This window comes from Helicoverpa zea, chromosome 6 (genome assembly GCF_022581195.2).
Source record: "Helicoverpa zea isolate HzStark_Cry1AcR chromosome 6, ilHelZeax1.1, whole genome shotgun sequence".
NCBI lineage: Eukaryota > Metazoa > Arthropoda > Insecta > Lepidoptera > Noctuidae > Helicoverpa > Helicoverpa zea.
This window is the reverse complement of record NC_061457.1, coordinates 541,847-567,780: the sequence shown is the minus strand read 5'-3', so window position 1 is coordinate 567,780 and position 25,934 is coordinate 541,847. Positions and strand designations below refer to the sequence as shown.

Here is a 25,934-nt window from a genome sequence, read left to right as displayed (position 1 = left end):
TCGATTATCATTTGTTTATAAACAAATCTTATCTATGTTTCCTTCTGTCATTTTTACTTCATCAATACTGCGATGTGATTGGTGGTTATTTGTCTCGTTGTCTCTGATCGTGATATTTTACGCAGTCGATAATTTTGTGCATGGAAAACAAATGTCAAGATTTTGCCTATGTGAACTAAATGTTGTGTGAATATTTTCTCTTATCTATCGATTCACGTTCGTGCATATTGCTTTAGGGATTATTGTTGGTTTTGTGTGAATTGCGATTGTTTGGAATCACTAATTGCAAGTGCTGGTACTAAAAATATGTTGAAAAACAATTGTGACGTCACAATCCCAATCAGCTGAGGCGGTGTGTGGAGGGAGGGTTGAAGACGATAAGTGCAGCAAAACAAATAAGATGGGAGGTGCAGTGAGCTCCGGGCGCGACAACAATGAGCTGATAGACAATCTGATGGGGGGCAACTACATCCGTACGCGGCCGGTGGAGCGCGTGTTCCGCTCGCTCGACCGGGCCGACTACATGACGCCCGAGGCTCGAGATCAGGCGTACAAAGACCTAGCCTGGCGGAATGGGCCGCTACACATGTCTGCGCCATGTATTTATAGGTAAGAACATGCAATATTGAAGGTATACGAGAAAACTGCATAATCAATAGTTTGACATCTACCATGTCACTTGTAGTTGTGAGTTTACCTGTATGCTTTGATGAATTGGGTCAGTCAAAGCATCTTTTAAGATCCAGCAGCTAACAGAGAGGTATCTACCCAGTAGATTACCTCATATGATAATATGGCAATTTCAAAGCAGCTGCTGTTTTTTGAATTTTTACAATATCACAAACATAAATATAGATACACCTAAAACTCATTGTCTTGTTTTATATCGCAATGAAATAACTGTATATTCATAAAGCTTTGGCCAAAACAAAGATTTCACACTAAACATGATAAACATATACCACCATTTTATAAAACATGGTTTAAAAAAAGTACTACCCTGTACCACTTTTAAATCACTGTCCCAAACAAAATAGTGGACTAAACCCACGTTTCATGCCTTCATCAAACTATGAGTTAATGCGGCAGTACCCTCTACCCTCAATTAAATTCTTAAAATGTTTATCTGCTCCATCATTTTTTGGGAAGGAAACTTAATTTGTTATTGCTCAGTAAGAATCGATAAAGTTGTTACCAGTGCCTGATCACTTATGTTTCTCCCATATTATGCCTTGAAAGTTTTTTTAAATAGGTGGATGATTCTTATCCCCCACACAAGAGCAAACTACAGTAGAATCTGTTTACGATGACTCCATTTACATTGACCATCTGGTTATTATAAAGTAATTGCACAGTGAAATTTGGTTTTCATATAAATTTCTTTGTAATTAAGTTGGGTATAATGATTTTGGACATAATGAATTCGCATATGCTTAGCGACAACTCACTTATTATAAACATCAAAATAACCGACACACCCTCCATCAGTTCAGGGGAGTGATTCTAAGAAAAATCTATGTGCATCGGAACTTATTGCATAACTATACTAAAATTATAAAGAGGAAAACTTTCTTTGTTTGTTTGGTTGTAATGGATAAACTCTAAAACTATTGGACCGATTTTAAATATTCTTTCACCATTAGAAAGCTATATTATCTGCAAGTAACATAGGCTATATTTTATCCCGATGCTGGACCTAGCTCCCACCGGACGCGGATGAAGCCGCGAGAAAATGGCTAGTAATTTATATTTTAATCTCTCTTATGTTTTTATCTAGTCAAATAAGTATGTACATACTGACAAAAGCAGGCGATTTTTAGGGTTCCGTAGCCAAAATGGCAAAAACGGAACCCTTATAGTTTCGTCATGTCCGTCTGTCCGTCTGTCACAGCCGATTTACTCGGAAACTATAAGTACTACAGTGATGAAATTTGATGGGAATATGTGTTGTATGAACCGCTACAAAAATATGACACTAAATAGTAAAAAAAAGAATTGGGGGTGGGGCCCCCCATACATGTAACTGAGGGATGAAATTTTTTTTTTCGATGTACATACCCGTGTGGGGTATCAATGGAAAGGTCTTTTAAAATGATATAAAGTTTTCTAAAAAACATTTTTCTTAAAGTGAACGGTTTTTGAGATATCAGCTCTCAAAGTCGTAAAAAGTATGTCCCCCCCCCTCTATTTTTATAACTACGGGGTATAAAATTCTAAAAAAAATAGAGGTGATGCATGCTAATTAACTCTTTCAACGATTTTTGGTTTGATCAAAGTATCTCTTATAGTTTTTGAGATAGGTTGATTTAACTGTAATTTACGGAACCCTTCGTGCACGAGTCCGACTCGCACTTGGCCGGTTTTTTATTTTCTTCAAAATGCTTGTATGATGCCTGCTTAGTATCATATTTTTGTAAAGTCCCTTCAATGTCACTATAAACGTATTCAACTGTATGCAAAAATTGAGTTATTTTGGGAAATACTATCAAACATTCTGGAGGATTATAATCAATGGGCCAAAAAATTTTATTTCATATTATTCATATTTATTTCAGGCAACTAGGGCCCATAGAAATACAAATACACATATATTGTACATAACAATACTATACATCTATAAAAATCTTAAACATACTATAAATATATAACAAATAGTCTTAAAACTAATGCACACGATGTGTCGGCGTCGTGTTGCGCTGACTGGTGTCACGTAGCCGGCCACGAAACCGGCGGTACACAACACCCTTAGGCCAGAAATCTTTCTTGAGGATTGTTAAAAAGTTATCAAAATATATTTAATTAGACAACACTTAACAGTAACGCCATCCATTATCTATCTATGTAAGAATAGTTTATAAGTATTACTTATCTGTGCAACTTTCTTGTCTGTGTCATAGAGAATAAATAGTCAGTCCGATTGAAACAATTACGTACGTTTTATTAGGTTATGGGCTTCACCCGAATTTTTGCAGTAAAATATAGTTATTTTAGCTTATTTTCGCGAGTTTCATCAAGATGACGACTTCCAATTTTCTGTCAAACGTGCCAAAACTCAAAGGTCGCGAAAACTACGACGATTGGGCGTTTGCAGTAGAAAATTTGTTGGTGCTTGAAGGCGCGTCCAAATTCTTAAAACAAGAAGACACGGAGGCAGCGCAGCAGATCGCAGATGCTAAAGCGCGAGCTAAATTGATCTTAACTATAGATCCATCATTATTTGTACACATACGGGAGACAAAGACTACGAAGGAATTGTGGACAAAATTAAAGGCTTTGTTCGATGATTCAGGATTTTCGAGAAGAATTACTTTGCTTCGTCATCTTATATCTATTAGATTAGAAAATTGTGATAATATGACGAGTTATGTGACACAAATTGTGGATACTTCGCAAAAATTAAACAGCACAGGATTCGTGATTAACGATGAGTGGGTCGGTTCATTGCTTCTAGCCGGTTTACCCGAGAAGTTTATGCCTATGATTATGGCGATTGAACATTCCGGTATCCATATTACTACAGATTCCATAAAAACAAAATTGTTAGATATGGAAAATTTGGATTCTCATGAAATGGAGGGAAACTCAGCATTAATTGCACAAAGTTGGCAGAAGAAGAAGCGTGGCAAAGTTAACCACAGACACGAATCGACTCACGGTACGTCAACGTCAAATACAAATGTCAAACCGGCAAAAACAATAACATGTTACAAATGCAAGGAAACAGGCCATTATCGCAACCAATGTCCACTTTTAAACGAAAAAACAGATAAGAAGAAACAGAGTAACGCTTTCAGTGTTGTTTTTCTTAGTGGAAAGTTTAATAAATATGACTGGTATGTGGATTCAGGTGCGAGCTTGCACATGACTGCAAACGAGAATTGGTTGACAAACAGGTCTACTTCAACAAGTTTACCAGAAATTGTTGTGGCAAACGAAATGAAAGTACCAGTATCATGTTCTGGAGACGTAAAAGTTTCGACAAATTATAATTACGAAATCACAGTGAAGAATGTGTTATGTGTGCCGACACTCACAACTAACCTCTTATCTGTAAGCGAATTGATAAGAAATGGAAACAGTGTTGCATTTGAACCAGGCAGATGCCTCATTAAGAATAAATCAGGCAATGTTGTGGCTGAAGCAGAATTAGTAAATGGTGTTTACAAACTAAAGTTGCAAACTGAGAGCTGTTTACTTGCAGCATCAATAGCTGATGGTCAGACATGGCATAGGCGGCTTGGACATATAAACAGCACAGATATGCAAAAGATGAAACAAGGTCTAGTTGATGGGATGTTTTATCCAGACACATTTGTGACAAGTAAATTAAATTGTGATATTTGTTGTGAGGGCAAGCAAGTAAGATTGCCATTTTCCACAGGCACTAGAGCTACCGAGTTGCTACAAATTGTACATTCAGATATATGTGGACCAATGGAGAGCAAATCGATAGGTGGTGCCAGATATTTCTTATTGTTCATCGATGACTTCAGTCGAATGACTTTTATATATTTTTTGAAGGCTAAAAGTGAAACATTGACATATTTTAAAGAGTTTAAGTCGATGGCAGAGAATTATCAGAACAAGAAAATAAAAATATTGCGAACAGACAACGGTTGGGAATATTGTTGTAAGGATTTTGAAAATTTCTTAAAAAATGAAGGAATAATACATCAAAAAACCAATGTTTACACCCCAGAACAGAACGGACTCAGTGAGAGATCAAACCGGACCATCGTGGAGAGAGCTCGATGCTTACTTTTTGAAGCGGGCTTGGACAAAAAGTTTTGGGCGGAAGCAGCCAATACTGCAACTTATTTAAAGAACAGGTCAGCAGCTTCAGGTATAGAAAAGACTCCATATGAGATGTGGTTTGGTAAGAAACCCAATTTAAACCATTTACGTATATTTGGGAGTCCTACTATGGTACATATACCAAAAGAAAAAAGAACAAAGTGGGATAGAAAATCCAAGAAACACATACTTGTTGGTTATTGTGATAACATCAAAGGGTATAGAATTTATGACCCAACGAGAAACCAGGTTGCCACAAGTAGAGATGTAGTGATACAAGAACAGAAGCTAGGACAAGACAAAGTCACTGTTTGTATAGAGAACACAGATTCAGTGGGGGATGATATAGAAGAATCTGTGGTGAAACTAGAATTGCTACAGGATAGCGACAATAGTCAGAGTACAGAAGAAACTACAGAAACACTACAGGACAGTGAGGATAGTCAGAGTACAGAAGAAGCTAGAGAAACACTACAGGACAGTGACAAAAGTCAGAGAACAGAAAAAGCTACAGAAACTATACATGCAGAACCTAATATACCAGAAGTAAAAGAAAAGAGAACCAGGAAGAAGCCTGAGAGGTTTGGATTTGCTAATATGAGCACTATTGATACAGGAGAAGATGGATTGACATATGCTGAGGCTATCAGTGGTCCTGAGAAACAACAGTGGTTGCAGACGATGGCTGAAGAGCTACAATCTTTCGAAGAGAATCAAGTGTGGGAGGTAGTCGATACTCCAAGCAACGCGAGTGTAGTGCAGTGTAAGTGGGTATTGAGAAAGAAGTTAGATGTTGACAATAGAGTGAGATATCGTGCGCGTCTAGTGGCCAAAGGCTTTACACAAAAAGCTGGTATTGACTATCAAGAAACTTTTTCCCCTGTGATTAGACACTCCACCTTGCGTTTACTGATTGCTATGAGTGTGCAATTAGATATGGATATCACACACTTAGACGTTACTACAGCTTTTCTCAATGGTTACCTAGATGAGGACATTTTCATGCATTTTCCTGAAGGCTTTCCTGTAAATTCGCCTAATAAGGTGTTAAAGTTAAATAAGGCAATTTATGGTCTAAAGCAATCATCTCTTGCTTGGTATAAAAGAGTAGAGGAAGCATTGTGTAGTTCGGGTTATAGCAAAAGTAAGCTGGAACCATGTGTTTTTATTAAAAATCATGATAATAAGAAAACAATTGTTGGTCTTTATGTCGATGACTTTCTGATATTTTCTAATTGTAAAGATGAAACTGCTTGTTTAATACAAAGTTTGAGTCAAAAATTCAAAATAAAAAATTTAGGTCAAGTTAAGCGATATTTGGGCATGAAAATTAATATTGACAAGAATTCAAATGTAATTACAATAGATCAGGAGCATTATATTGAACAATTATTAGAAAAGTTTGATATGTCTGATTGTAATCCAGTAGAAACACCAATAGAGTGTAAACTGAATGTTGAAAAGTCAAAAGTTTGTGAAGAAAACTTGCCTTACCAAAAATTAATAGGAAGTTTGATGTATCTTGCTGTTTTAACACGCCCTGACATTGCTTATTCGGTTAGTTATTTAAGCCAGTTTAACAATTGTTATTCTCATGTACACTGGTCTTATGCTAAGAGGATTTTAAAATATTTGTCACATACAAAAAATTACTGCTTGAAATATGTTAAAGATAATCCAGAGTTAGTAGGATATGTAGATGCTGATTGGGCTAGTGATGCTATAGACAGACGCTCTTATACAGGATTTTGTTTTGTGAAGCTAGGTGCTCCAATATCATGGGAGAGTAAAAAACAAAAAACTGTAGCATTAAGCAGTTGTGAAGCTGAGTATATGGCTCTGTCTGAAGCATGTCGTGAAGCTATTTACTTGCAGAATTTAGAACTAGAAATAATAGGTTCCTGTTATAAAATTATAATACATAATGACAGTCAGAGTGCATTGAAGCTGGCTAAAAGTTATCAATCACATAAACGTTCTAAACATATTGATGTGAAATATCATTTCATTCGAGATGTGTTAAGAAATAAAATTATTGAAGCTAAATATTTGTCAACGGCCAACATGCCAGCAGACTTGTTAACCAAAGGTTTACCAGGTATTAAGCATTATAAATTTATGAAAACTCTTGGTATTGTATGCAAATAATAGCCTTATATATTGCATTTCATGTAGAATTGTGTTAAGTGCATAGTTAAGCATTTGTGATGGCTTGTATTGTGTAAAATTTTGTTATTTTGATAAAGTGGGGGTGTTAAAAAGTTATCAAAATATATTTAATTAGACAACACTTAACAGTAACGCCATCCATTATCTATCTATGTAAGAATAGTTTATAAGTATTACTTATCTGTGCAACTTTCTTGTCTGTGTCATAGAGAATAAATAGTCAGTCCGATTGAAACAATTACGTACGTTTTATTAAGGATCTTTTCAAGCCTTTGTGTCGGAACACGCACCACAAGCGAGTTAAAGTTCGTGTTGTGCCGCGGTTCCAACCTCTCGAACCTCAAGGTCGAACCAGTTGGTCTTAACGCGCAGTTATTCCACGACCTCCTTAGCCTTCGTAGAATGGTGCAGCCTGTGACTACCTTACAGGCCCTGATTTGGTTAATTTGGCCCTGGTTCTCCTACTAGAACCAGTTCATAAAACACTAGCCGTTCTCTGCGGCTTCACCCATGCGCGTTCTCGTGGGAACCTATTCTCGTACTAGGATATAATATAGCCTATAGATATTACTCGGGAACAGTGTAGCTTTCCAATAGTGAAAGATTTTTTTTTGGCTTAAAAATATAAGTACACCCATCTAATGCCACATAAACTTTCCAGTGAAGTGTTAGAAGGACTTGAGCTGAAGCCGGGGCTCTCGTTCCTGAACATCGGTTCCGGCACTGGTTACCTGAGCACCCTGGTGGGCCTCATCATTGGCTCAGGTGGCATCAACCATGGCATCGAAGTACATCCATTTGTCATGGAGTATGCTGTCAAGAAACTAGGACAGTTCATAGAGAACTCACCTACTTTGGATGAGTTTGACTTCTGTGAACCTAAATTTTATTGTGGTAAGTGTTATCATGATTAAATGGGTTCAATCCTGTTCTTAAATTGGTCAAATAATTGAAAGCAAGTTTATTGTCTGCCATTGTCTGTAAAAACTATAGCTGCAGCTTTGACCCTTCATACTATGTACACACAGATGCAGAAAAATTTAATTCAGAATTAGCAACCTTAACTTGAAATTCCAGTTGTTTGGACATTGGACTGCACTTTGGACTTTGGACAGCATATTAAAGCAATTGCTGTAAATAGTGAATAAGCTTAAGTAATGTAAATTGCTAAAGTGCTAATTTGTAGGTAATGGCTTGTGCATCGCTCCGGTACAAACTCCGTACGATCGCCTGTACTGCGGCGCCGGCTGCCCTGAAGAGTACCAGACCTATTTCAAGAAACTCATCAAGGTAGGACCACTCTTCATATATACAAAGTGGAATTGGAGCTACAGATTTCAAAGTAACTGTTTAGGATATTGCTGGTAGACCTAATTCTGTTCTGCTTGTTTTTTTGTTTTACAACCATCAAATCTTCGCTAGGCCATGAATTGTCTTCAAAGAGATTATATGCATACTCCTTTTTGACTGGATTTCATGTTTGATATTTAATGTTAGCAGGGTTGTGTCACTCCGCGCTATGGTAAGGCCTCAGCAGGTCCTTCAGTCTACAGGTGGGGAAATCGACCTCCATAATACAAACGCGGGTGTTCATGTCTGTTCAGTGTTCTGGTGGTAACCAATATGAGTGCTCTCTAATTCAGTTTAAGGTTCAATATCGTTTGCAGGGAACAAGCTATTAGGTATGTTGCTAAACATATTTTTTGTTTGGTAGCGTGTATTGTGTTTTAGAAGAATAGTGCAAGTCATCCTGATTATTTGTCACGCTGGCAATCGCCATTCTGATGATTGTGGGTATTTCTGGATAACTGATTTTGGTTATCCACGTACAAAACGCTGTATAAGCCATTTTACAAAAGTAGACTTATGGAGACATAGCAGGATGTCCTACGCAGAACACATTTTTTTTTCTCCGATATTTACAGACAAAATATTATTCTGATCAGTGTTATGAGTGTAAGTTGTCTCACAATACTGGTCGAGTATGTAATGTATTGTAATGCGAAGGTGGGCGGCGTGCTGGTGATGCCGCTCAACGACAACCTGGTGCAAGTGAAGCGCGTCTCCGCCACCCACTGGGTGTCGCGCAACCTGCTCAACGTGTCCTTCGCCACTCTGCGCGTGCCCACCAAGGAAGAGTCAGTTGAACTCGTCAGACTTGGTAAGTTTTTTTTAATGAAAAGCGTTTATACAGGGTTATAGGTAAAACACTAACAACCTCTCAGGACCATATTACTAATATCATAAACTAAAACTTTTGTTCTATGACTTTTAATAATTCTCAGAATCATCAAAATTTTCACACAAAAATTAAAATATTTCAATTGTACGCTCTAAAATTTAGGAAGTCTATGCGAAGCAAAAGAAAGCGGTAGTTAGGTAAACAATAGTACAAAAGACTGCGGAGGGGAGCGGGGCTCGGGCGGCGGGGGAGCGTTTGAACTTGACCTATTTACGAGCGGCGGTCAGTCGTTTTTATGCGCCCGCGTCGCGTCATACGTGTCCTTGTAGCGAAATTCGGTAGTTATCTTTACAGTATGGCGTATCGATATTCAAATGTCGAGTACACGGAAATGGTGCGAATGCTTGCTAGGTGTGATGACAATGTTTCGGAAACCTGTCGCCAATACGCCATACGATTTCCAAACATCCCTACACCTAGCCGAGTAACAATGCTAGCCGCCACACAGCGGTTACGAGATTACGGGCAATTCCGGCATGCCATCAGGGATAGTGGTGGTCCACCGAGGCACACAGAACGTGAAGATGACGATATTTTGTTTTTTTTTATTTGACCTTTTCGTAAAAAGGCGGGAAATCGTAGCGAAGCGAGTTACCAATTCAAAAGTATGACTAGGTACGAGAATAGTGCGCGGGAGGCGTGGGTAGGTAAAGATCTTGCATTCATTCTAAAAGTGCAAACCCTCCAACCCAAACGAATTTATTGTAATGTGTGATAATCTCGACTCGTCCACTCTACGGTCGACTAATCGCTCGACTGGTCTCGATCGGGCCTTTAGTTGGTAAAGAAATGGTAGGGGCGTGCAAGAAAATAGAGTTGAAATGTGTTAGATAGAACAATGAAATCTTGTAGGTTTGTTTTTGGCAATTGTATTATGTTTTATAAAAAGTCATAGAACAAAAGTTGTAGTTTATGATGTTAGTAATACAGTCCTGCAAGGTTGTTAGTGTTTTACCAATAACCCTTTATAGAGGTTTGCGTATATGCTCGTGGTATAGTCGCATGGACCGTGAGGATGAGAAAAGGGTTTGAGCTGAGATGGATATGTGGTGGTTGTAGACGAGCAGTGCCCGCCGCGGCTGCAGGTGCTGGCGCGCGCGGTGGTGCGCGAGGGCATGCGCGCGGGGCTGCTGGCGCGGCACCCGCACCTGCGCGAGCCGCCGCCGCGCCGCCCCGCGCCCGCCGCCGCCTGCCCGCGCCGCATCTGCATCCCCATCGAGGACGACAGTGACGTCGGTAAGCACCTGTTGCCGCTCTCCGCCCCTTCTGCTCTTTTTCACATTTATTTTGTTTTTGTTCTAACAGAACTTGTCTCGCAAGCATAATTAAAGTAACCTGAAAAACTTTCAAAACCAAGTTGTCCCTTCTCGCTCGAAGTACGATTTTATGACGTACTACTAGGCTCAGTTGCTCCGCTCGCGTAATGACAGAGGGCTACCATAATTATACTTGCAGAGGGGCTGAATGCTTTACACGACCTGGATCACGTGAACGGTGCCAATGAAATGAACGCACTGCTGAGCCTCGTGCTCAGCATGGGACAGAACCGCGTCGCCGGCGCGCTGCGCTTTGACTCGCTCGACTCGCCATCCGACTCTTCGGCAGACGAGGACGACGACAGCGGCGCTAGCGGAGGCGGCGGCGACGACGGAGGCGGCGGGAACGGGGGCGGCGGGGACGGAGGCGGCGGTGGGGACGGCGGAGACGGCGGCGACCGACCCGCGCGGCCGCCGCGCCCCCCCCGCTCTGACCGCGCGCACGTGCGCTCGCTGCGCGTCGAGCGCCCCGCGCGCGCCGAGCGACACATCCGCGCCGAGCGCGCCGCCGCCGCAGCCGCGGAAGCCGCTGCTGCTGCTGCCGAGGCCGCAGCCAACGCGGCCGCCGCTGACGCGGCCGCCGACGACGCGGCCGCTGACGACGAGCCGCCCGGTCCCCCGGAGTGCGCCAAACCCGCGCGCTCCTGCCGCGGCCTGCTTACCTTCGAGTTCCAGGACGACCACCGCTCCCTGCGCCGTGACTCCTCGATGACCTCCGAATCCTCGAAGACCTCGACCGACTCCAGGAAGTCAGACCCCCTCAAGGTGCCCGCCGAAGTGGAAATATATTTGGGTAAGGAGGTTCCGAGCACGTCTCGCGACATGGAATGGGAGGGCTCGGTGACCGAGCAGAGGGCGGATTCCTCCAGCGAGGAGGAGACCACGGAGCCATGCAAGGAGCAGAAGAGGAAGAAGTTGGACAGCGGCATCGGCGAGGGCACCACCACGTCCAGTAGCGCCTCGCCCGCCAAGTCCGAGTCCGGCGTGTGCGACGAGTCCGACGCCGACAACGTGCGCTCCGACAATCTGTCCGATATCGATGAACAAAATGTCGAAGGTGAGATATTTTTCATCAGTCATGACTCAGTACATCATCGGAGATTCAAAGTCAAAATTATTTATTCATCAAAAAAAGAATTACAATAAAAGTTTAATGTTTGACGTAACTCCAAAATGATTCTCCATAAAAATGTGTTGAAATCCTTATGTGAACAGGTCGTCGGCGGCGGCAGAAGCGCGGGCGCTGCGCGCTGGGCCCGGCGTCGGCGTCGTCCACGGAGTGGTCGGGCAGCGGCTCGGAGCAGTCCACGTCGACGGGCGGGCGGCGGCGCTGCAAGCGTCGCGCCGGCGCGCGGCCCGCCGAACCGCGCGGGCGCCGCGGGGGCGCGGAGCCGCGGCGTGCGAGCGCGGAGCCTCGGCGCGGAGCAGGCCCCGACGCGCGGCGCGTGCGCCTGTCGATCCTCATGAAGCGCGGCGTGAAGGAGCTGCCGCTGCCGTACGCGCTCAAGAAATACGTCAACCTCGGCCGCTGCTTCGAGTTCTAAGCGCAGGTATGAGCCACTCGCCTGCTACGACTGAATCACTAGAGAACGCTACGTATTGCCAACTACCAGCAGAAAACTACATCTGAATCGTCACTATTGTGCGAAATTAATTATATTATATTTCTAATTCGTGTTTATACAACTCAAATTTCGATTAAATTGATAAAATAATTTCCGGTAAACCATGTGATTGCATTTGAGCTTTATATACACGCTTTTAGGGTATATTATAACTTGCCAATTAAATAAATAAAGATTGTAGGCACGCACTTTGATTGCCCGTCTTGTAAATGACTCCTTATTCTGCCACGACTTCCAAATAACTTTCTAGGTGGAATCTTATGTTGAGGCTTATGTTTATTTTGAAAATATCTGCGTATATAATGAATAGTCGATTTAATATCGATTAGTACAACTAGTCGATCACAAACCCAATTTTGACATGGGCGACTAGTTGGTGTAATTTAATATTAGAATTACGCAGTCTTTTCAATTTAAAAGTAGATGCCTATCGGTAAATTAAATATACTGGACGTGTCAACTGTACAGTCGGGCATATAATCATACTGGACCGAACTTTAATGACTGACCATTGTGTTAGGACTTCTTGAAACTATGGAAATAGAAGCAATTACGTTCATAATTTCCTCGATAACCTCGATTAGATATTGAAGAACATTCTCAGGGTTCATATTTTAAAAGAGCTAGTTGCCAGGGTCAACTTACCAAACAAACTCTAGTCAGTCATTGAATTTCCTTTGTATACCGTATATTATCAATACATATTTAAAGACATTAATGTTTTAGAGCCATAAACAGTTTAATATTAGTTTTGTTTCTGGTTCATTCGCGTACCTATTAGTTACCCAAAGCCATAGCCAATTAATAGCACTGACTTTACAAAATGGTGTTACCACCATTAAAATGGACAATGGCAATCAAGAAGCATAACTAATATTAAAAAGTTAAAAGCCAGTTGCTAGATCTCTCTCTGAGCGTAACCTTTTTGATTGTAAATAACCTATTTGTAGGCTAAGTTCGGCCACTTCGATGGATCTGGATAGTCGGTCGTCTCGATTTTTAAAATGTGCCGCCATTTTGTTGTATGCGACAGACACTGGCAATACCGACGTTGATCGTCCAGTTGACTAGTAAAACTGTTCTACTCATTAAATACAGACAACGGAACTTTAATAGCATTTGAAATAGCTTGTTAGTCCTTTAGGTTCATAACGACAACTTCCCAAAATGTTCACACTCCCAAAACGTCCAGTTCACAAAATGTAACACTTATCCTATATTTTCTTAAAAAAAAAACTAGAAGAAACGTTTTATAGTCCTTTTTAATCGACTTAAAAAAGGAGGAGGCTCTCAGTTCAGATGTTTGTTTATGAGATGCGCATATCGGCTTATGAGATGCGCATGTAAATATATATTTTTAAACACTAATTTTATAACCTTAACATTTTGATTAAAAAAAAAAACTATTTAGAAAATTGACGTTTTGAGAGTTGACTTTATGGGAAGTGGACTTTTTGGGAATTATAGATTTATCGTCGTTATGGGAAAGTAGACGAAATGGGAAAAGGACATTTATGGAATTAGCATTATGGGAAGTGGACGTTTTGGGAGTGTGAACATTTTGGGAAGTTGTCGTTATGAACTTAAAGGTTGTTAGTCACTGCCTTAGTTTCTGCCGTGTACAATGAAATATGGACTTTATAAACATTTTTCTACGCCGTTATTAGGCGAGTACTGCAGTTATCGTAGATTAGTTGTTTATTATTAAGACTGTCGGAACGCTGACACTCAAATGGTCTAAACACATCGTAGGGAAGGAAAATCGTCACTTGTCTTCGGATATACGTAGTAGTAAAATGGTTAAGTATTAGTGTTCCGTGCCAAATTCTATGCATTGCCTATTTTTCCCCCATGTGTATGGTAATTTATATTATTTCTCCAGTTTCTTTGACCAGTCTTATGGTTTGGGGATTTGATGATCGTGCATGTATTTCCATGGCTAGCGCTGCAGTGTCTAGCTGACAATTAATTAAGTATATACCTACTGCTACTTTTTGTGTATAAGCACGGATACCCAACATGTCGGTCCTAGTCAGTGTTAGTACCTTTATAGTTTGATGTTCGCGTTGAGACCATTTGATGGACAGCTTATGTGTCATAGAAATACTCATAGCTTGGACTGGATATGGCACTTCTGATTGATTTGATTTCTGAACTTTACGAGTGTTATGTTGATCGTGACCGAATGGCACTTTCAGTAATTCAGTAATGATTTTTCTGAATATATTTTTTTATAATCGTGGTCAAAATAAAATATTTAAGAATAAATATAATACCATTCTTTTTCTGAGTGGATATTAAATATAAACTTTAACAGATGTGTATGGCAACATTGATTTGCACAAAAAGAATCAAGAGTTAAACGAGTTGATTGTCTGTTTGTAGCTTTTTATAGACTCTCGAGGTTTGATTTCATATACCGTAAACCTATGTAGTGACAATATGGCTTATTTGTAGACATATAGATCTGACAACTATATTTAATGTTCAAATTAAAGAAGCGCCATATCTATTCAAAGTTGAGTATTTATATTGGTCTGAGCTGGGTGCACATTCACTTGTCGTGTTAGGTGTAAGCATTAACCTCTGAATATATTCTGAATATATCCTGAATGTCGTCATTATAAGTAATCGGAGAGCGAATAGCATATGTCAGGGGAGTGTGCACCGAGCTTAGGAGGAGTTACGATAAATGTTTATACGATATTAATTGGTGTACATAATAATGTCATTTGTTTTTTGTTGCTAGTAATAATAATTATAATGATTTTATTATGAATCGTGTTTTTTATTTTAGATATTTTTTATTCTTCTTTAATTCCTGGTTAGTTCCAATTGATGGAGACTATTAAACTGTTTCTCGCCGCCATAGGAAGTGAAATAGGTTTCTATAAATAAGTATACAAGAGAAAGGCATAATATATTTATTGTCATTTACACATCGTAACCTACAGAATGTCTTAAATAAATACGTAACATTAGGTGAGTATTGCGCGGTGGGTGCTTACATACGGTCTATTTACATTATTCTCTATCATTACTCTGTACACTGTTATAACAATGCTTTCTACTTTTGTGGCAATTCAATACCACAATTTTGTATTTTTAGGTTTAAATAGGATTTCAAAAAATATTGCAGATATCTTAATTCGATCAATCGAATGGGGTTTTATTTTCAGCCTCGTTACTGCTCTTTAGTATATTTTTAGCCTACCAGGCTGGTCTCTGTCGAGTGTTAGCACCACTTGCCGGTCCTGCCGTTAATCCTGAGAGGCATGTGCGTATTCTCGGGGTACAGGTCGTCGGCGGCGGGCGCGTCGCACGCGCTGAGCCCGTTGAGATGCTTCCTGGTGGGGCGCGGAGTGGCGCGGCCGGCGTCGCGGATCCTCTCCCGCGCCCACTTGTCGGCCGCGTGTGTTCTCTTGACCGGCCGCTTACTGCACTCTGTGTCGGTGTGCTTCGCCTCCGACGCCGGTCTACTGGGCGTCTCTGACTCGCTTCCGTTCATCAAAGAGTGCGCACTCCGTGCCTTGTGCAGCGACAATCTTAAAGGTTTCCGAGGAGGCGTTGGACGTGACTTTGTGTCACTTTCTTTTCTGTCTTCATTCTTCTTGTAATGACTCATGCGTGAACAAGTTTCAGAACCATAGTCTATCCTAGGGGAGCTACTATACATGTCTCCATTTGGAAAATCTGATTCTGATTCAAATTCTGAAGACTTGGCACTTCGGGAGTGCAGTTTGGAAGTTCGTCTGCTGGACTTGTGGGCGTTCTCCAACACTTTGCCGTCTATTCTGTGGTACATGTAATGTCTCTCAGATTCCAGCTGAATATCTTCTGCACTGTCGTTTTTCTTCATTTTTCTCAGCCGTTGTGACCGCTTTAGCTGTTCTATGATTGAAAGAGTTTTCCTCTCCGCCCAGTTGGTCTTCTTGATACTTTCTTCTATTCTGTCGGCCGCTTTTTTTATCTCGTAATGTCTGGGGTCAGCACTAGCGGTAGAGTGCGTGTCTCGCATGTCCAAATCGCTGTCGGATCTGAAGTAGTCTTCACATTTGGATCTGTTGAGCCTCTCGTTCTTCATCCGTTGCTTCTCTATGTGTCTTTGGTTCCTCTCGATCATGCGTATCGCTGCGTCGGTCTCGGCGCTGTAGTCGATGGCTCCGTGAATGCAGTGATGGGAGAGGGAGTGACGCATCCGTTCGGCTTTATGCTCCAAGCTGTGAGAGCTATGGGATCTGTGGTTAAGTGGTGGGGAGGCTCTGGGTGACACAGCAGCTCTGGACGATGCTCCCGAAGCATTAGACCGCGGCCGTATCATTGGGAGGTTGTTCTCAACACCATCTAATCCTGGCAGCTTGGCCACGATAGCCGTGATGTCTGGTCCCTTCTGGAACACTTGGACTTCAGACTTGGGGCTGGGCTTCTGCTGCGGTTCCGTCGTGATGTTGATGTTGGTCACGTTTTTCTTCGTCTTGTTCACTGTTATGCAGCTGTCGTTACTGCTTACTGGTTGTAGCTGGAATGAAAGGAAAGGAAACGTCAATCTTGCAATTATTTAAATAGGTTTTAACTACATGCGTAGTAACAAAATGGTTATTTACCTGCGTATGCCTGCTGAGCAGTTCAGCGACTTGCTCTTCGAGGTAGGAGATGCGGTGCGTGAGGCGCGTGTTGTCGGAGCGGAGGCTCTCCTTCGCCTTCTCTGCGTCGTCAGCGGCGGTCCTCAGGGCGCCCAGCTCTGCTCGTAATGATGCCGCTTCGTTCTAAAACAGTCAACATCGACTTGTATTAATTCTTCTGGATAAGAATAGTAACCCAATGATCTCAAAGAACTCAGTGATGTGTTTTGAATGCTTGTATATATTTTTTAAGATGAAATTGAACGGTGGCGGTGGCTGGGTATTGGACCAATACATACAGACATTGCCATAATATTTAATGTTCATACGAACCTGCGTGAAGCCGTTGGGTTGGTGCGGCGCAGGCGCTTGGCCGGTGCTGCGCAAGAGTACGAGCCGCGCGGGGTTGGCGGCGCTGGTGGCGCGTTGCAGTTCCTCCTGGCTGCGGCACGCTAGTACTGACGTGCCATTCACTTCTACTAATCTGTAGACGGGACAGTATAGAATTTATTAAAAAAAAGTATTGCAAATTGCTTAAAATGAATGTCATCACCGTGTTAAAAACACGCACATTACTGTTTCCATGAAAACTACTTTCGTAGTGTAACTGTAAACTATGTTCTCGGCACCCGGTAGCGTGTCGTGTACCGAATTTGCACATTTGATTGTTTTTAATTGATTACTTTTATACATAGACTAGCCATTTTCACGCGATTTCACCCGCGTCCCGTGGGAGCTACTGCCCGCACCGGGATAAAATATAGCCTATGTTACTCGCAGATAATTTAGCTTTCTAATGGTGAAAGAATATTTAAAATCGGTCCAGTAGTTTTTGAGTTTATCCATTACAACCAAACAAACAATCAAAGTTTTCCTCTTTATAATATTAGTATAGATAACTATCTACAATTTCCCTGCATTAATGAGTATTATTACTACTAGTAAGTATTTTAATGCTTCAGTATTTCGTGTGTAACGGTACGGTATGTACGTGAGTTTTTGTGATGGTAGAATTGGTCTATTACATTATTAGATGTACGTTAATATTTTTTGATTGTACCACCTTGTAGACCACCTTGTTAAGAGATCTGTTCTGGCACATCAAATTGCTTAAAAGAAGCATGTGGAATTTTTATTCGTTACGAGGTGTTCTATTCGCAGATATGTAAAATTAACAACAAAGCGGAGTTCATAGGCCTAGTATACATAATAAGGAGGTATCTACTTATATTAAAACTTATATTGAGTAGGTAAAGTAAGGATGTAAATAGGAGTGGGTAATACATATGGCAGTAGGCTTAGGTACAGGGGAAGTAGACAGGTGTGGTATATAAGGGAGTACCTACAAAAGGGTAGTATAAGCGCTGTGTTGATATCTAATCTTCCAATGCAAGCATTGCTCTTTAACATAAATATCAAATGCTCCTGAATAATTGTCCCCTACAAGATATCTATCAATATGCAGCCGCCACAAAAGCCTCTAAGCCAAACATTATTAAGATCTATGATAGCACGTATGAGAGTTATGTCCGATTGACAAATGCGCAAGAGTGGACGGTCGTTACGATCGATAAATCGTGTACAATTAATCGTTCGAGTCCTTATACGTCACGTCAGAGCAATTCTCATGTATAAATATTTATTGTTATTGCCCCCGGGCGGAGCTGAGGGTTTTCCTAGGATTCAAAATCTTGTTAGACGGTGAGAAATAAAACTAGACTGATTAGGCATAGCTGCACTGTTGGTCTAGTGCAGTGGTTCTTAACCGGTGGTCCGCGGACCACTGGTGGTTCCTGGAGGCATTCCAAGTGGTTCGCGAAGCATTGCTTCGCGACGTTGCTATACGTTGTCTAACTTTATTTTTAACGACTGATCTATGCGAACAGGGGTTTTCGAATGGACGTATATAAGTATCCATCTTACTTGTCTAACAGAAAAAAAATATGTTTGGGCTACATTTTAAATAATTTTGGCTTTGAGTCTTAAAAAATAATTAAAATTTCGCGCTCGCTTCGCTCGCGTTTTCAGAATCTATGTGCCCTTAAATTTGCATTTGTCAACAAACAAATTTTTGGTTTGAGTCCGAAAAAAATTTCGCGCTCGCTTCGCTCGCTCTTTTCGAAACTAACTGCATATTGTTTAAACATCACATTTATTGTTTATCACAAAAATCGCATTACATTAAAATCTGTAAATTTTTGTTTTTAGCTAAATAATAAAGAAATGAGTGCTAATTATAAAGTGTGCTTGTATTCTTTATCAAAGAACCCTCAATTTAGGCAAACCAATGGGGTGGTCCCCGGTAAGACAAACTTTTGGTAAAGTGGTCCCTCATGCCAAAAAGGTTAAGAACCACTGGTCTAGTGGTTGCAAGCATTCTTTCAAGACTGCGTTTGAGATCAGGGGCCCGATTCTCCTAAGTTAATAATGTCAAAATCGAATAGAAATCGAATCGCAATATGATCGCAATAGCAGTTTTAACCATATAGGGCATTCTGCTACTAATAAAAGACCAATCGTATTCGATTGACATTTGATTGGTGTGCGATTGGTCTGCTATTTTGGTGATTTTGGTATATACGGTAGTTTGCTGTTCAAACATTTTGCAATCCTAAATCATTTGCAGACAAAACGATTCATTATTGAATGACAGAAAAGGTTAAAAACGTTTATTTCAAAGAAAAAATAGCGGACTGCCACATACGCTTCAATCGTAATTGAGTCGGGGGATTGGATCTCAGTCGAATCGAGTCGAACGTGAATCGTATGGCGCTTAAGTAAAATTAGGAGAATCGGGCCCCAGATCAAAGCTTTTCGGAATACCAATTGCAGGTAAGTGCAATCGAGAGAAAATTCTCATTATAAAATATGAACAATAAAATTGTTACAAATAAAACAATTAAAAATTGTGAATAAAACAAGTGTTAACATATAATCTCCCATTTTACTACGTGTATTATGCCAGATAATGTACCATTCTAATTTCTAATAAACTAGTTAGTACCTACTTAACAGCTAATCTTAAGACCGATTAGTATAGTAGGTACTAGCAACCACCACACGTAGAGAGATAGTAACTATTCACGGATCTGCGATTAGATCGATAAGTCATTCAAAGATTCCAAGTTTTTTACTTTTATAAGAACTGGCTATACGCCTATTACTGAGACTTTACCATCATTAAAACGTTCCTCGAAACTAAGTCCACTTTGCTTACAACTTGGCTTTCTTAGAAACGTTTCTCTCTACTGCGCACAATAGCGTAGTGAGGAATGTTACAAAGTTTAAAAATGTATGTTGATTGGAACGCTTCTGATGCTTGCGTACCTACTAATTGGGGTATGTACCTAAATCTAATTGATTTCAGTTCATAATGAGAGATGGTTTATGTTAAATAGTTTTGCACCCTTTTCTCTATTTACAAGGATACGACAAAACATCTAACTTCTATCTCATCTTTGCAGCTGCACTAACATCGAAGTTCCCACTCAGAAGCACTTCGAATATCTAACTTGTAACAAAGATGCGCCGACAGTAAATAGATGCCAATAGTGGTGAACTTGGTGAAGCTGTAGAATATTTTGCACATTCTCTGAGAGGCGGCAATGTTATCTGTGGACATTCTAAGCGGACGTGTATTGATGGCCTGAACGGCGCGGGCGCGGCTTCCTCGGCTGTGTGTACATGCTTTATGTGTCATAAGTCACAGGTTATGTTTTGCGCTACTGTATTTAATTTTACAATTTTAAAAAGCGGCCCTAGCTTATGTAATATGAAGCTCATAGAATATGAGCAAAAAAGATCTTATCAACAGAAGAGAGAAACAGTTCCTCCAAATTATACCTAATGATGTTTGAAATCAGTTTGAGTACCTTTCAAAAGTTGGTTTGATGCATACTTTTGCAGCATCTTTTATTTTGTTGCACCCTATTGCATACTTTACCACAACTTATAAAAGGATTGTTAACGATCTTCTCCGCTTCGCGTTCTTTTGGAAACATGTAAAATTATGGATTTCATTCAAATATTCAAATGGAAACAAAATAAAGCGATAAAAGATCTCGAAGATGGCATATCTAGCGAGCGGAGCAGCTATTTGGCGCGGTGTGTGGCCATCAGGAGTGCCGAGAAATTCCATGCGCTAATGTAAATGACTTCGACACTGTTTGCCCACAGTCCGAGGCTCATCGCTGCCCATCTATGGGCACAGATAGCATCGCGATCCTCGTGATTGTGGGCCGCTGACCCGCACGCTGCGCACACGCAGATGCCCAAGCGCATTTGCGTAGTTATTGCGCGCCATAAAGTGTTGTGCAGAGCGCGGAGATTGCATCGTAAAGGTGTTTATGCGATTTTGGTGTTATGTGAATGGATGTTATGTTATTTCTGCGAGTTCAATGTTTTATCGTAAATGTGATGTTTTATATGCCCTTTTATGTGTTAGTCACCATGGTTGCCTGAGAAGGACTTTTTACAGTATTAGGCTTTAGGCTTACAAGTCCTATTTCAGTAATACAGTAGGATTTTGTAAAGTTCCTGTACGAACCTGTCTCCGGGTTTGAGCGCTGCGTTGTCCCCGGGCCACTCGACGAGCATGCCGGCGCCCCGGGGGGCGGCGCCCCAAGTGCCCTCGCGCACCTCCGCCGTCACCAGCGCTGCGCAGCCGCCGCACTCCCGCACCGCGCTGTGGGAAATACATTCACTTATATTTTGGAAAACTTATGAATGAGACAGAAAAATTATCTCAACAGACCTGAAACTTCTTGCTTTGATGATAAACCCTGTACAAAATGACAGACAAGAGTGCTTCTGTATAGAACGCAATTCACCATTTCGGCATTAACCACTTGATTTTGGGTGTTCATGCAATATCCAGAAGTTTTTGTGCGCTTCCAAGATCCGCATGGAAATAACAATATCAACTGATTGACAAAAAAATTAATTGCGAGATATATTTCACCGATTCAGCGCGAAGTGGCGACAAAAACTTAACTAATAATATAAGATCGACACATAATGAGATAGAAATCTTGTTCGAATACATTTTCACGTTGTTCAGTGTTTTTGTGAACATTATTGTTATGGAGAAATGTAAAGAATATCACTATTGTTTCGTCAATCTAATATGTATTTTAAATTGCGTGTTTATGTGATCGGTTAAAAGTTGAACTACTTATTAATTTCTTTTAGGAAAGTAAGATGTCGTGTAGTTTTCTATTACAGCTTCCAGAAATGGCATAATCACATTTTGCAGTTTTTAGGTACTGATTAAACATGACTTGAATCATTAGGATGTTTGAATGTCGCCAAAATCAATTCAGCCAGTCAATTACAACGTACAGCGAATTAAACATTTCTCAATTTTATAGGTACCTATACATTTACCCAACCACTTCATATACATGATCCCAGACTTGGATGAAACTGCAAATTACCAACTATTTAAAATGTTCCTTTACATTGTAAGTACCTATTCTCGAAAGTCGCTTACACCCACTGGGATCTAGCGTGGATGTGAAATATGAAACCCATAAAATTCCCGGTCGGACTGGTTGTAAAAAAGCTAACATGTCGAACGTTCTAGACCGTCGGCCCCTGCCCGAGATACAGGCCACTAGACAAGTGACAATACTTTGTGCGAAAAAATTCAATAAGCTCTTGAGCTTTTTTTTTAAGCGCAATTAATTGCCACAGTGATGGTTGCTACTAAATAAATGATATATAAAGAGGCCTTATTATTTCGAAAATCGAAAGTGATAGATTTTACGTTTTGCAGATTTAATAGCATGTAGCAGGTATGTGTCGAATTCATTGGATGCCCCTGGACTTTGACGTAAATGGCTGATTTCGGGTAAAAATTGGGTTCGGGCATTAAGGCAACTGGTAAGTTATTATGACTCTGATGATTTTGAAGCCAGATTTTTTTTTCAGACTTACAGTGACAAACTAACTAAATATTCAATTTCAACCACACTTGTTCACTTCATCTAAGCCTGAAAACATCATGACACTAATAATGTTCAAGTTTCATTAGGTACTTACAAAACGACCTCTACTGAATTTCGCGCTCGACTGTACGACAGAGTTTACATAGAGCGAGGTGCAAGTGCAATGAATGTTTTATACGTGTGTACGTACCTGTTTGTACCTACATTTTATTCATGTAATGACCCGGAGTCATGGCCGGGCTCGGGGTGGCGCGATGTTACTTTACTGAGACCAGACACTATAGTTTAATATGGAGATTCAAATCTTATTTTGATTCGTATAACATGGGAAAAGTTTAGTTTAAGCTTTAGAAAATAAAAAAGAGATATCCTAACCATAATTCATATTCGGTAACAGAACAACACATTTAGCGTAATTTATCAGTTATTTAATGCTGAAGTAAAACCATCAGAAGATTTCTCCAGAGGACGCAAAATAACAGAAAACACACAAATAACAAGTTTGCATTATCTATTGTTTTGTAATATTGAGATTGATTGATGATGATGATGAAATGATTTTGATTTGTGTCGCAATATCATCTATCATTATACCACTGTCACTGGGAGAAAATTGTGGTCACTTCGTTATATTAAACCGATTGCTCGTAACAATGAGGGTTGGAAACGAAACGCAAATAATATGCTGTTACATGATATTTTTGTAAGCCACAATTTCCATATTTGAAAAGTAAAATTTACCTACAAACAAAAATAAAACCGTCTTCAAATGTATACAAATATACTTTGGTACATAAAACATTCTCCTAAGTGTGACAGATATTGTGGTGAAAACCGCGTCAAAATCGGTTCAGCTAAACGTGAGATAGTCGCGCACAAACATACATACCTTCTTTTTAATTCTATTGTAAGTAGGTACAATTAAGCACCTATAGTTATGAGGTAAATAATGAAATGCAAATGCAAAGCCATAAAATGTAATTGTTTGTCAATTACGTTACGAAAACGATTCATGTTCAGAATTGGAGAGGTACTTAACAGTCCTGCAATAACTCTATAACTCTGGTTTTGTCTAGTTCGCTCCTGTACCTGTAAGTGGTTCTGTACAATGGAGACAGAATAATCATGTCGTTCTAATGATAAACTGTAAATGTGCGTGTTTAAAGGCGCCGCTCTTTTAATAGTTATTGAAACATTCCGATATTTTAATGGTTCTTAAAATTAGGCTTTTACGGTACATTGTGTCTATGGAAGGCTCGGCAAAGCATTTAATCAAGGATAGCCACATTATGTATTATCATATTCCCTTTTCAACTATTTCTCAGATGTGCATCTGATACATTAACACCTCTCCACAATATTTATATGACATGTATTTCGTAAATCAAGGGGATATACAGTAGTTTTCTATTGTGAATGAGTATAGACACTTAATCATCCGCAGTCGTATTATTCGCAGAGCCCTAAAGAGCACTAAACGTCGCAGTTTGGCGCAGAGTTGCATAGTAATCATAAACACTTCACATTAATATTAAAATATTCGAGCCCTGTTGTGATACCAATGGTTCCTGACTATATCGTCGAACTATTTCACTCTGACTCAGATTCAAAGCAGATAAGAATATTTAAGTGCACCAAATTGAATGTCTCGACTTTATTTATGTATCGAGCAAAATTTATTAAATAAAAGTGGTCTCGATCATTTGACGTAGATTAGTGATTCCTCGAGGAACCCACTTAAAAACTTCTAAAACTTAGGAACCAAAGTTCACATGTATGTATGTGTATGATTGACGTTAGATTACTGCAGTTATTAAATCTTAGCTCAATCACATACTGTCTAACTCCCCATACCTTTTCCTTTTGCCTCTGGTTGTGGAGAACCTTCATCCAAACTTAGTAATTCTGTACTTCTAGTCAGTAGCTCCTCAGTAGTTTCATATCCCCTGCTCCAATATATCGTATAGAAAGCAATATAAAAGGCGATAGCAATCAATCCTTCGAGAACCGCGGAGCGTAAGATTGCGCGCCATGTACGGTGCGAATAAATAAAATATATATCGGCCGTTATCTAGCAGCACGTGAGCGACTCCTAAGGAAACCGATTTATTATAGAACATGTTCCAGCTTCTTAAGGAATTCCAAGAATCTTACCTATGCTCATAAAAATTGTAACGCATTTATCTATTTGTGAGTAATAATTCTCTGGACTTCTACTTCTGAACTGTTATACTTATAAAAAGAAAACTCCCCTGATCAAAAGCTTAAAAAATATATGAGTTATAAAGCTCCAAAATAATTTGCCTATATCAATTGAAATCTTTATTCCTCTTCTTTTACTAGCCTTTCTTTAGAGCTGCCGTAAAGTCAAGACAAAGACACACTTACTTTTTATCTTTCAGGTTTGACGGTAATGTAGCAGGAAGCTTTATACGAGTTACCTAATCTATGCATTCAAGTATTTCTGTCCTGCCTAAACCTTGAGCAAATCGCACGCTGAGACTTTAATAAGTACACACTTACTAGATAGTTCACCCTAGGTACTAAAAATTATGTGTTAACTAATTAAAACCTCTAATAAAATTCATCGTACGGACGTCCATCACCGAGAGTCCGCCGTCCAGCACGCAGTTTGTCGCTATAACACATCACATCACATAAACTTCGCTATAACACGAGCGACTACGACGCAGTTATTTTCAACTGATTTGAATAGAAAGTGAGAATTTTATGACCGGAGCTCTTCGCTTGAAATAAGATCCTTAATTGGCTTCAGCTTTACTTCACACTTTAGAATATATATTTATCATCACTTTATGTGATTCATCTTACTGGAAAAATACTCTTTTCCGTACAGACAGAGCAATAAGCATATTTTATAGTTTTCCACCTTCTATAAGATGAAGCTTAAGCTACTCCTCATAATTTATATTCATAAAGGGTATCTTCTATTTATCCTTGCTAGCGGTTCAGTTTTACTAATAGTAGAAACTGCGTAAAACAGCGGCGCCAGCGCATGCCGCCCGCCGCGCGCCGCACGACGCTGACACGCGGGCAAATGTGAGTCTGACACGCGCTCACTACTGTTTGATACATATACTGGATACTTTGAAGATGAGGATTATGTGAAGGATGAGCCTCCTGATAGATTATGGGTAGGCTGGTGGGACAATCGCCATTCTTGCCAGTTTAAAATGGTTGAATGCAAAGCGTATTTT

The 25,934-nt window shown here is 40.1% G+C and overlaps 2 protein-coding genes across 2 annotated transcripts in view; one reads left to right on the top strand and one right to left on the bottom strand.

Moving 5' to 3' along the window:
- The first annotated feature begins 64 nt into the window (after positions 1-64).
- On the top strand, positions 65-14,925 carry LOC124631525. Its single transcript, XM_047165967.1, has 7 exons — positions 65-609; positions 7,625-7,857; positions 8,150-8,253; positions 8,971-9,124; positions 10,265-10,441; positions 10,661-11,578; positions 11,737-14,925. Exons 1-7 carry the CDS (start codon positions 401-403, stop codon positions 12,063-12,065), a joined length of 2,124 nt encoding a protein of 707 aa, XP_047021923.1. The 5' UTR covers positions 65-400; the 3' UTR covers positions 12,066-14,925.
- A 130-nt stretch (positions 14,926-15,055) lies between these two features.
- Positions 15,056-25,934, bottom strand: part of LOC124631461 — a 65,025-nt gene continuing 54,146 nt past the window's right edge. Inside the window, exons 8-11 of the mRNA XM_047165860.1 lie at positions 21,315-21,452; positions 17,102-17,252; positions 16,751-16,912; positions 15,056-16,665 (exon numbers count right to left, since the gene is read on the bottom strand). Coding sequence (XP_047021816.1) covers positions 15,382-16,665; positions 16,751-16,912; positions 17,102-17,252; positions 21,315-21,452 — 1,735 coding nt within the window. The 3' untranslated portion in view covers positions 15,056-15,381. The remainder of the gene's footprint in view (positions 16,666-16,750; positions 16,913-17,101; positions 17,253-21,314; positions 21,453-25,934) is intronic.

Bases quoted from the DNA above. Each gene is read 5' to 3' on its own strand.
- LOC124631525 (XM_047165967.1), top strand. From the start codon at position 401: ATGGGAGGTGCAGTGAGCTCCGGGCGCGACAACAATGAGCTGATAGAC. The intron at 610-7,624 runs GTAAGAACATGC...TAAACTTTCCAG, and splicing joins TCTGCGCCATGTATTTATAG to TGAAGTGTTAGAAGGACTTG. The intron at 9,125-10,264 runs GTAAGTTTTTTT...TGGTGGTTGTAG, and splicing joins AGTTGAACTCGTCAGACTTG to ACGAGCAGTGCCCGCCGCGG.